General features: G+C 36.2%; 2 protein-coding genes across 2 annotated transcripts in view; both read left to right on the forward strand.

The window, feature by feature from the left end:
* Positions 1 to 13,149, forward strand: part of LOC6557447 (venom dipeptidyl peptidase 4) — a 68,674-nt gene that overhangs the window by 13,603 nt on the left and 41,922 nt on the right. The gene's annotated exons all lie outside the window — the stretch shown is intronic.
* LOC116806545 lies at positions 5,301 to 5,791 on the forward strand. Its single transcript, XM_032743558.2, has 2 exons — positions 5,301 to 5,374; positions 5,435 to 5,791. Exons 1-2 carry the CDS (start codon positions 5,303 to 5,305, stop codon positions 5,678 to 5,680), a joined length of 318 nt encoding a protein of 105 aa, XP_032599449.1. The 5' UTR covers positions 5,301 to 5,302; the 3' UTR covers positions 5,681 to 5,791.

Here is a 13,149-nt window from a genome sequence, read left to right on the forward strand (position 1 = left end):
AAGTTCACACAATTTGACATAGAAATTTGCCGGCAAATAATGATAAAGGCTCAAGTTTTGGGACAGGCCAAAAGAAGCGCGTGCATCGCGTTGCGAGTAGTTTTGTGCTTAAGAACTTGCTCAGTGGATTTTTGTTTTTTTTTTTAATCATTTGGCTATGGAAAAGTTTTCTTGGCGTTGATAATAATAAATCATCAGTCGGCAGCAACTTTTTTGCCTGGACAAACTTTCAATTTAATTTAATGGCCACGAAATGAGCTGCCAGCACAGTTGGTCAATTCCCTAAATTTCTGATTATGCTAAGTGCCTATGCCAGACTGCAAAATTTGTGTAAGAAACTTATTGGAATCCGCCAGAAACTTGTGAGAATGTGAAAGCATTTAATAACCATTTTAATTTATATGTGCGCGAATAGTTCCATTTCAGGTCAACTGTTAATAAATACTTCGCAATTCGTTTTCAAAGCGAGATTCATAATATCAGCCCAGTCAGGTGTAGAATTTGAAAAATAGGTATTTTGTCTATTAGTGCAAATATTTAACCCTCACAAAAAATTGTTTCATATTTCAGAATTTGAACACAAAAAAGCATTGGGCAATCAACTGTCACAAAAGCAACCGACAACGTCAAACTTTTTAGCTTTCAGCAGCACTTAAGGAGATTCAAGAAGGGAAACCAAAAGCTCTTCTCTTTCCTACATCATTTTCCCATTGGTGTCCATAGACATAAGTTGAATCACATTTACCAAAAATTCTAACTTGCCCGAAAAACTACAGAAAAACTTGTATCCTTTGCAAAACAAACAAAAATAGCTGCGTTGACACTAGACTGGAGAAAAACAAACAAAACGCATGTCAGAAAATGATAGAAAAACTAACAAAAAAAACTTCGTAAGAAATATACATGTATCTTTCTATTAATACCCTTACAGAGGTTATAATAATTTTGTGGCATCGAAATTAGTTGCCAGTCCCTTAGTACATATCTAGTTTATATTGTAAACTCCCCAAAATCCGAGTTTCTGAAGAAAATAAACCTTATCTTTGGTAAAATACTATGGAATTTAGCAATATATTTTAAACTCCATCAATTGAAATTCAGATTGTTGTAAATAAACTGATATATCAAAAGTGAAGCTTTTTAATCTTTTATACGGTCTGTTAGAGTATTAAAAAATGGACACAAGACAAATCTAGGTTTTTGTTGACTTTTGTTGTCTTTGCCTTTTGTTTACTCATTTCCACAAACGTAGTTTTCATCATCATCATGATTATGATGCCTCTTCATATGCTCCATGGCACACTAAATGGTGAAACTGGATTTTTTTTTTTTTTTAGGAGTCTTTTTTATTTTTTATCAACACTCGGAAAAGTTGAATCGCAAATAGAAATTCGCATGCAAATTCTCCCATGTGCAACGCAAACTTTTGCGGTGTGTATAAATTTGCTTGCTCAAAAAAAGAAAAACAAAAAAACAAATGATATAAAAGGAATGCCCAATGGAAAACTTTTGGAAGTGTGAAAATGGATTGCTGTGTTGTTAAGAACTGCAAAATTCGTATGGCTGATTAAAAGTGGTAGTTGCAAAATGGCCAGTGACCTTGATTACCCCGATAAAGCATAAGCTATTGCTGTTATTAAACAACATTTAATAAATAATATGCAGGTGCACTTCAAAATGTAATAAGCCACAGGAGCAACAACAACAGCAGATTGTATTTATAACGGCTCAGCCGCTGACAACGGTTATAGCTTATATCCAGCGAGTTGTTGCTCGACTTTTATTCATTTCACTTCAGTGCCTCGAACTCATGAGTAGGGCAACCAACATTCACTTAACCTGCAACGCGGTCGAACAGCTCTGGGAAAAGTAACGCAACTAAAGAGCAGGTGCGAAGTGAGCAGCAGCAGCACTGAATGAATAGGGCATAAAGACAAAAAAGGGAAAGGGATGCGAAAATACTTCGATATTAAATGTGTTGGGAAAATATGAAAGTACGTTGAGTGAATGCTGAAAAGCTGCCTCAACTGAGTTATGACACTTTAAGCAACTGAAATGAGTAACTACAACAAAATTGATCTTCGAATACTCTTCTTGTGCAGAAAGATGCATACAACTTTGTTTGTTTTGTATAAAAGTATAGTTATTTATTCGCATTTACTATAAAGCAAAATTAGACTAGGTTTCCAGGGTAGATTTACTATTCAACATTCTTCAAGCATTCGAAATGATATTTGAAGAAATTTTGGATACATTGTGGGAAGCTAAGCTTAACATTGCTCTTTTCTCTCTTAGCTTGTAAATTAAATCTACATCTATGCATTTTCTTGCTAAATATTTGAGAAGAGAAATGTAAGCCAAGGATAACCATAATCTGGCAGCAGCTAGCCACAAACAAAACCGTACAAATATTTCATTTTGTGCAGTGATACGTGAAGCAAATGTTGTCTGCCTATCTTCGTTAATCTGCAGTTTTTTTTAATTACCGAAAAACTTTTTTAACTATTAAAGCGAATGCAGAATCAGAAAGCAAATTTTGCTTTAAGAACGGAAGGGGTTTTTTTTTTTAGAAATATATTATTTGTATGCAAACAATCTGCTTCAACTGCAGCTTCACATTCCACATGCAGCAAATTTCATTTCGCATGCGTGTAAAATTCCAAAATCATTTAAAAGGCAAATGTTTAGCAAGAGAAAAATAAAAAGTAGAAAAAACAGCACATAAGTTACCCTAAATCAAGATATATGAATACACTGCAATAAAATCTGTATATTTCGCTGGCAATCTTAATCATATAGTGGGATTCAAAGTGCATTTTTTATAATAATAATTTATTTACTCCTAAAATGATAAACTTTTTTGTAATGCTTCAATAATAAAACGTTGGTAATAAACTGAGTAATAAAATCTTGAGGCGAGATAACGCCCACATACCTAAAGAAACCGCTTATAATCTTGTCTGTAAAAAGCAAGAACACGTTGTAAATTTGGAGTTATTTTTGAATTTGTTACACACTCCCTCATAAATTGTATAATCCCATAACAAGGGTATTATAATAGATATCATGATAGCAGCTGCTGCTTACAATTGCTACTCAATTGCATCATCTGCAGCTGCTGCCACAGTGTTCACAATTTAACAAATTCACAATTGCTTCGAACAAATTAAATGTGTAAACAAAAGCATTTAAAGAGCCAAGCCCAAGACAAATGTATTGCACGCATACGCCATGTGGTGCCCAATGTTTTGCAATGCTCTAAGGAAAATACGAAAATCATTGTTGGAATTTAATTAAGGCTCCGCCTTCATTCCCAGCGCTCACAGTGTATGAAGCCAGCGGTTCCATTAACACATTTTTCAAGTTTAATTCAACGTAATAACAAATTTGCGAGCTCCATACGAGACCAAAGTCGTACATACATAGACCGTAACTGGCACTCAGACAGCCGTATAAATTAGAGAAGGATATGAACAGCAGCTGGATGAAAAAGCAAGCAAACCGGATGCCGGCAACTTGGCCACAAGCAAGCAGCAAGTGTTGTCCTTATCTTTACTCAGCTACAGCTTTTCGACTTCTAACGCCTTGTCAAACGCACGCAAGGCGTGGCACTCTGGATAGGAGGGGTGAGAGGTAAAAGGGGCCCTTGTTTTGTCTTATCCGAGTGGCACTCGAGTAGTCCTTTGCTCCTTGCCCCATCTCCCATAATTAAGACAAATGTAAAAACTACAAAAAGACATGCCAAAAGTCACTTTCACTTCTTGCCAAAACAAAAGACAAACAGCAGCCAGGTGCCAGGTGCCCATTACTTATACCTCTTGCGTTGTTATAAGTCAACATAATTTCACTTTATTTTTCCACTTTTGCCCTTGCTCACCTTGTTCACCTACGGAATTTTTATGTATCTCTGTGATAATGTCACGACGTCTGCAGACCCAGCGCAAAAACAATAGAAATAGACATGAAAAAAAACTACAAGAATTCGTGAGTCGAGAGTAGCTGGCTTTTAAATATCCTGTAAACCTTCCATCTATGACTTTGCTTTGCCACAACAGTAAATAATTTGATTCGACTTTTGATGGAGAATATAGCGCATCATGTCTTTTATCATTTTCGTACAGGGTATGTAAAAAGCAAATGTCAATGCCTCATCCAAAGTGAGTGGTCCGCGTGGAATGCTCGCATGACCTTTTCGCATTTATCTCGAGAAGATGTCGTTTTAATGCAGCCATGTGGGCGTGTTAGGCTCGTTATAAGACAAGTAGTTATTATGGTTATTTATTGTGTTAGATGTGCACAGCTGTTAGGCCACATATCACGTCTGCTGTTTTTCGCAGCGTTCAATTAGATCATCAATTAGACGCCATATGATGGACTTTTCATTGTAATTGATTGACTGAGCGAAGAACAGCAGGAAGTGTTGCATAGTGCTTAAGGTTTAATGACACAACATTAACTTTAAGTATCAAGTTATGTTCAGCGAACTATGAGTTTAGCTTAAGTGAATTTTATTGCATTCAGACAATGTCACATTATTCAATCTTTTTTTTTTTTGTTGAAGAAAATACGTAAAAACAAATACTTAAAAGACATATGCAATCCATCTTATATAGAAAATATTAAGGGTATACGGTATTTAAGCTGAGCTCAACAAAGATATAAGCATCATTTCGATGAAGGAAATATATATCCACAGAGTATTGCTCGTGTAGATTTATTGCTTTATTACGCTGAGAGGCTTAAAGCTCAGGCGACAAATAAATTCCCTCGTCCCTCCCACAACCAAAAAAGAGGGAAAAATATCTACGAGTATGCGGAACATTGGCAAACCAACGCGTTGGCAAACAGCAATTGAAACTGTTTTCAAGTAGGTCGAAATGGGAGATGAATTCTGCATTTCCGTCTTTTGGTTTTTGGTCTTTGTCTTATGCTGCGTTGGCGCCTTCCGCCTTTTTGCCTCATGAACTTATAGAAATGGATTTCGTTTGCTGCACTTTCCTGCCACTGCTCTTTATCCATGTTTGAGATTTATTTGAGACAATGGCTCGTTGCCACCCTCTGTGAGTATTAAACTATGTCTCTTAATTGATTTCCTATGATTTTATGAGGCGTATACCCTGTACTCACAACTCCAGCAAGCGGGTTATGATAACTTTCACAAATTTGTGAATATATATATTTTGTTCAGCTTGTACTAAGCAGGCTCTGCTTTTAATGTTTCCAGCTAACTATTGCTGCTGAACTGAATTTGAATTATATTGACAATTCTATAGAGTTGGCAACTGTTTGAAATACATTCAAAATGTCTCAAAAATCTATTGGAAATACAGCCTTGCCGACTGCCGATGCAGATGCAAGCAAGGATCGTGATCGCGCTGAGTGTGGAAAAAGTGATGATTCTGGCCCTGAATTTAACCAGTTTAATTTTCTACAGGACACATTAATCGAACGTAATGCACGCATTGGAGAGCTCATTAGCAATATCACTCTAAGCCTGAAAGGAACACTCAAGAATTCGAACAATAATACTGCAGACAGTAGTAAATATAAGCGAGCTTTGCTCGAGAATGGATCCACTCAAACAGATCCGTTTATCATGCCAGGACTTAAAATGCTCGTGGAACGCACTGGCGACTCTGTGGCCTGTCAGACCATTGAGAAGGATCCGTTTGCTAACTAATGAGCCTTAGCTGGCATCAAACTTTTAAAGAATGGATCGATTTCAGTTTTATGTTTACTTAATTTTGGTTTATATTCTTATGTTTAATTATGGTAGAACAATTTTGGAGAACTTGATGTTAAACTATACTTCAACTAAATTTAATGTAATGCATTATAAATTTAAATGAAAGATAATCTAAAAATGAATTGATCTTATTGCGGGATGTGGCAAATGCCATCAAATTTTAGACCAAGTCTTAGCTTCAGTTAATATAATCACATCCTTCACAGACCAAATAAGTTGTTAAACAACTTTTTCTAAAAATTATCCACATTTTCAAAAACAGTTTGTAATATTTTATTTGAACAAATTTTTAAAGAAATTATACCAACACATGAAAGCAACCTAAGTAACCACAAAGAAGAAATTGACTGTAGGATATAAACACAATACAGTTAGTTTCTCTTGACGGATGTAAAATAGCTTATCATTGAAGAAGTCAAAAAGTATAAAATTGCTGCAGGCCATTGTGAACTACCAGAACAGTTTATCATGTGCATTTTCCTGCTAAACTTTGCCATGGAACCAACACATACATAAGTCAAAATATATGCAAAGAGGAGGACTTTGCTTATGCATCTGCCTTGGGACTTGTAATAAAGTAGAGTTGTGAGTGTTCAACTGAATTTTGTTTGTGACTTTACTGTAAGAGCTGTGCAAGTCAACAATAAAATATTTCTATCAGTAAAATTATGATACATATTTGTATTGTTAGCTTGTAGCATGACAAAAATGCTATTTTTCAAAAGAATTTTATCAGGCGACAAATTTCAATAATAGAAGCTGTCAAAATATGATTATCAATAGCAGTTCTTTCAAGCTGGAATTTACAATTGTTGCTCAAGTTGCTGTTTTTGATGTTGCTCTTTTTGCTACTTCGCTCGTTGCAACAGTGGCAGCTGCTCAGTCATTTTATTTAATGATGACCGTCAGCTATGCTGTACAACGCGATTTACGCCCCGACTCCAGAACCGCAATTTTCATGGATAAGTTGACTTTGCAACAGTTGAAAAGCAGCAAAAGAAAATGTGAGAATAATGAAATACATATTTAAATAAGAGGGAAAGGGAGTGAAACATTGGAGCACTGTGTTGGCTCATTATAATTGGATTGCTAATTGGGATTACATATTTTATTAGATGCAATTACTATTTAGCAGAAAGCCGTTGGCTTTAATGTTAAAATATTAAATAAGGAAAGATTATTGAATGAGTTATGCAGGTCCACAAACTATTTTAATAATTATTTAAGTGATGAATATTGAAGTGAGTTATTCAGTTAGCTGTTCGTCTTAAATTGCTTTACAAATATGTGTCAAAAGTAATATATTTGACTGTATATAACTGTATAAAAGTTCAAAAATGTTACAGCAGTTACACAGAATAAGCTGAAGGGATTAACAAATTTATTTTTGATTCAATTGAAGGTAAATTTAAACAACCACAACCACATTGAAAAATGTCCTTCGAAAATGAAATTCGGTTACAAAATAACACAAATTGAAACATATGTCATTTGTGAAATGTCACTCAACGAAAGATACGACACTTTAAAAAAATATCGACTACACATCAAACACAACACAAGTTCAAAGTATCTGTCAAAAGCAGCAGGAAAAACTAATAACATTTCTGATAATCGCACGGACGAGAACTGGGAGCCCGAATCAGGGAAATGCGCCTTCATTGAAAAATCAATTGAATTGAAAACGAAAATGAAATCGAAATCGAAATTGAAACAGTAACGGAAACAGTAACAGTAACTGATGCAAACGAGCAATGATAAAGCGGATATTCTCTGATGAGTTTCACAGTTAGGGAAACGGAAACGTTCAACTACATACCCAAAAGCTGCACTGTCATTAGACCATTGAAAATGACTAAGTCGGATTATAGACAGGCTCTCAACGAGCTTCAGAGAGCTTGTCCAGTTATATGTATTTGCTTAATCTGCCAGCTACTTCTGGTAATCAGCTGCAAAAATTCTTTTGTCGGTTTTCCTACAAAATTAACATTTCAATCAAATCAATTTTATGTGTCTGACTTGTTTTATCCCTCAAAAGCAGGAGCAACATCATCATCATTATTCGAATGATTATTATTATAACTGTTGGATAAAAATGTATCATTCAGATTATGTGCGTATTTGACGAGCCAAAAGAAATCGTCGAAATTGATTGATTAAATATTTATTCAGACGGAAGTCCTTAACGTGTCCTGAGGAGAAATTACATATTGAGGACTGAATTGTTTGTGAATTGGTAGACATTATTTATGGTCTCGCTGATGCGTCATTCACTCGGTTATCGAATGAAGCGATTTGCCACTTTTGTAAAACTACTCAAAAAGAACTTAAAAATATCTTTAAGGGGAGACAGACAGACGGAAAACGGAAGTTTACTTACATCCATTTATAAACCAGTTAAAGGACATCTAGTGAAATTTAACTAACAAAGAACTCTTCGATAATAAAAATGTTCTACTTTTAATCTTGCTGAAGATGAGCAGCTGTCATCAAGTTGTAGCAACAGCCTAAGAACAAGCTCAATAAACCATAAGCATGCATAGCTAAATAACTAGTTCGTTTAGGGTTGACTGTCATTTTGATGGCATATTTATTGTTGGCCAGCCCGCATATTCCAAGGACCTTGTCTTCATTGTTCTTCATTCGACTGGCTGCTGCTGCGCCATTTGGTTAGTCAATAGACAAAGGCAGCGTTGGCAACGGTTGGAATTGAACACTTGAAGCGAGCGACCGACAGACCCGCAGGAAATCTTAATTAAACAACTTGTAATGGCAAATCCTTTATAAAGGGCCAACAAACGGAACCAGGCCAGGCTAGAGCCCCGACTACGGCCCCAATCCTGACTCGGCCTCTGGACGGCATACTAGTACAGCAAACAAAGGCAAATTTCTCTGTTGGTATTGAACAAAGGCCAACATTTTGCTGCCAGGGCTGTGTTACACACAAACGAGTAACCATTAAGCAACACACACTCACACTCACACCCACACATCCACATACACACACTAAGTGCAAACGTGCAAAACAATTTGGCGGTTTTTAGTAAATTTCGACTTTGATTTTAGATTACGAGTTTCTGCTGTCTCTACCAGTGGACGGGTTTCACAGCCGCCTCAAGCTTCCAAGGAATGGCCCTTAACAAATTAAAGAAAAGTGTTGCTGGCTAAAGTCCTTCTGAGTGCACTGAAGTGTTGAGCTTTCGTGCTAACCCACTTGGAAAGTGCTGCAGTTTGTGGTCTCCATTAAAGAGCTAATAAATTGCCATTTCGTATCAATTGATGGTGCCTCTGAGAGAGTTGGCAAAACCAATGCTATAAAGCCGATTTTAATGGCATACCACAAAGCTGTTTGTATTATAAATAAAACTCATGACAGTTCCAATGCAGGGTTTTTGTATGTGTGCAAAATAAATATATATAGAAATTGAGTTAAGAGCTAGGACTTGAGACGGGTCAAATGGTGTATGTTTTGATTCGGATTACAAATTAAATATAAAAGTAGATAAACTGCTGATCGCATAGCTATATAGCTACTTATATGTTAAAGCTGCTACACTTTTCCTACTGAATACTTGTTACTCATTTAAGTTTAAGTTCTTGTTGTTTTAGCTGAATAAGCTCAAGTGCAACTTTATATACGCTGCTTCCCAACTAAATAGTAGAGAGAGAGAGTAAACAAATTGGAAGATTTCTTCCAACATCATTTGTCACCGTCTTAAAGTCACAAGTTGAGTACTCTAAAATTAAAGGATTGAACTAAAATCTTGATGATTGGTTCATTTTTGCAGTAATGAGAACAGAATATTGCCAAGGAGCGACTGCTTGTAAATATTTGTTTGTTTCAGTCCATTGCTTTTACTTCGTGGATATTGCTTGAAATATGCAAAGTTTCTGTTTTATGTCCCTGCAGTTACTGGCCAGTTGCCTCTCTCGTTGGACGAGAAAGTGTATTGTGTTAACTAAGTGCGGGATTCGTCTTTTGACTTTGCTAGCTTTTAAGGCCCCAGCGTTTTTCTCTTCCTCATTTTTTGTTTTATGAAGAAAGAACAGAAAAATGCAAAATGAAGCAAGTTGTGAATGTTGCTTAAAAGTTGCGTCCTGGCTACTTTTACATTTACATTATCTGAACTTTTGCGCTGGCAATTTTTCATGTTTTTCTCATGCTGCTAGTATTTGAGTTCCCGGCCGTAAACACTGTTGAAATGTTGTTGCTCTTGTCATCATCATCATCATCAACATTATGATGTACATGAAAAACTTACGCTCGAAGCATGACGCGAATGTGGAAGTGTGCAGATATTTGTATATGTGAAAGGTATGTGTGTTCTATTTGCATCCTTGTTGTCACTAAAGACAGCGATGCGAGGAAAACTTTTTGCCTCATCTTCATGCCAAGTCAAATGAGTTTTGGGTAAGTTGGGCAAAGTTGACGCTTATTTAATGGTGACAGTAATTTTTAATAATACCATTCAAACTGGCCTACAATGTGTAAAGCTGCACGCCAATACAAGAAAAACATGTACAAATCTGTAATAAATCCTATAAAAAAGAAAAGAAATCACTCCAATATTAAAACCTCAACAATTTTCGAAAACTCCTTAAAAAAAAACTATGTTTTTCGTACAGTCGGCCGGTCTATGTAGTCCTTCAATCGCCACGACTTTGCATAACTCCGCTTTTGGGCCATATTATTGCCCCAGTGCTTGCAAATGAATGCTTCTGAAGTCTGCGCATGTCGCAGCATGCGATGCTGGACGGTTTCCTGGCGCATGCTAACAGCCGTCAGGCGATGCGTTTGAGCCATTGTCGTCTCAAGTTCACGGCGCAAGCGGATGCACTTGCTCTTCAGATCGGTGAAGATACAGTAGAGCTCATGTGAGGTACGCCCACGTGCCTTGTTGATGCTACCCTCCGAACTGGACAAGTTGAGCGACGATTGCGAAATGTTGGACGACATGCCCGAACTGAGCGTCGACGATGATGATGAAGACGATGATGAAGATGACGATGATGATGAATGTGACTTCCTTCCTACTCTATCCGAATATTGTTGACCAGCTCGCTTCGAATCCGGCTCGTTGTATTTGCGATCCAAGCGCTGCACGAGGCCAACACAGCTGAGCAAATCGCTCTGGATGAGCTTGCAAAGCGTCAGGGCTCGATCTAGTTCCCGATCTTCGGTTTTGATCATTGTGTGTGAATGTTTTGTGTAGGTTTCTATTCTACTTTTTAGATGTGTAACACAGGAATCAATTTCGAATGTTGTTTAGAAAGGGTTTCTTAAAAGCTAACTATCTGATTTTAAGGAACATTGACAGCAAATTTAATTCTGTTTAGTCTTTATTAAATTATGAACACAGTATCAGAGGTAACTTAGAAATCTTTGTGGATATTCACTATTTCACTATACATTTTTGAAAATTATTAATATTTGGTGCCAGCAAAAACTATAATGTAGATTTCGGTACTACCCAAAAAAAAAGACGAATCAAATTAGTAATAACATAACTATCTAAGTGAGTTCATTGTCAAGTGCAACGTTGTTAAGTTTTCAACTTGTATGAAATAGATAATCTTTTTAAATTTGACTTCAATTCTGCATTATTCGTCCACTCACCATTTATCAACAATAGTCACGTTTATTGTGGTGCCGACAGTTGTTCGCTTGACCATCAATTTGCTTGGATGCACCGCTTGGCTAGAAACGAGGGCTGTCATTAAAAAAGTTGCAAAGATTTCCATTAAGTGTATTAGGTGCAGAAAACCGAATAAAATAAATACTATCGTTGTTGTAAAGCTCTTTAAGTACTTATAGCATGGTAAAACCTAAAGCAAACAGATAAAATGGCTTTGAATTTCAGGGCCTGAATTTTTTGATTAAATGATTTCTTTTTTTTTTTGCTTGCTTATTTCAAATTACTTTTAATTCCATACTTTCATTGCTTTTTGCAGACAATAAATCGCAGATTAAAAGATGCTGATCCGCGTCGAAATATGCAATCAAATTACAAACCGCTTTGCTAACTTGTTATACTCTCCAACTTTTTCTCTGTCACTTCCTCGCCATTCAAAGCTCAAAAAAGAAAACTGCCAACATGCAATTTTCAACGCCCAGAGCGACGTTTACTCGTTAGTATCTGCAGGTTGTCGTTGCCCTCGGGAATTTGAAATGGATACCTGACTGGGGAACTGACTCTGCGACTGTCTGTCCGCCTGTCTGTCCGCCTGTCTGTCTATTTGGCTGTCTGTCTGCTCCCGGGGGCGGGCAACCTCAAATAAAAAACAATTTCAGCTATGCAAACAGCTCACCAAAAAGGGAAGCAAAAAAATTAAATTGGCAGCAAAATGTGAAAATTGAAAGCGGCAAAAATAAAATCGTAGCAACCAAAAAATATACGAAAAAACCATATTAGAATACTTTCCTAGAATATACTCTATGCTTACGCTTAAAAGGTTTTTCTAATTCTGACCTTTTTTTACAATTAAATCATTTTTATCTATGTGTACAAAATTTTGTGTATTATATTTTGTGTGAAAACAAAAGGCGAGAATTTCAAATATAAATATATTTATTTTATGTAAGTGGTAATAAGTTAATTACAATTGAATTTATTTAAAATTAGATAAGATATTTTTGCAGTCTCTTCTTTCCACTTGTAAATAAATATGTTTTAAATAAATTCGTCACTTAATATGTGTTGAGTATTAACAAACTATGCAAAATGAAAAACTTTATGCGCCACGTTTTACAAACACCAGTTGGAATATTTACGAGCCTTGCAGAGTCATCTGCAGATTACTTTAATTAGGCAACGCTGCGTATACATAATGTGGTTCAAAGTACTTCTACAAGTGTGAAAGTCACAGTGAACGTGTCGCACAACCTAAAGCGATCAACACCAGCTGCTTGCTAACATCAACTAAAATCGAAGTTGCAAAGTGTTTGACTTTGGGGTGACAGGAAACGTGTTGCAATGTTGTTGTTGTGGTTGTTGCTGTTGACACCTGCTTTAGGGGATGCAGCTGCTGATACCGCAGTGGCATGACTAGGTTGTTGTTGTTGCTGCCTCAAGTTTTCAAGTGGTGGGTTGCATAGTTAAGCCAAATGACTTTTGTCGAGCTAAAGTAATTCATCCAAAGATATCCGCGTAATGAGCAAAGTTTGGCCAATAAACCCCAAAGCAAAGGCAATCACTGCCGCTTTCTCGAAATTCTTCAGTATAACAATTTTTCAATCAAATCAATAAATACTATTATTGCCCATCAAATTTAATAAAATCGCTTCACTCAGCTGAAAAATGCTCAAGCAAAAAATAGACAGAAAGATAAAAAACAAAATGGCTCGTTTTGCTTTCTAAATCGAGCGTGCAAAATGAAAAGCTTTTTCTTATTGTTTTTCTTTT

This window comes from Drosophila grimshawi, unplaced genomic scaffold (genome assembly GCF_018153295.1).
Source record: "Drosophila grimshawi isolate 15287-2541.00 unplaced genomic scaffold, ASM1815329v1 contig_44, whole genome shotgun sequence".
In the NCBI taxonomy this organism is placed as follows: domain Eukaryota; kingdom Metazoa; phylum Arthropoda; class Insecta; order Diptera; family Drosophilidae; genus Drosophila; species Drosophila grimshawi.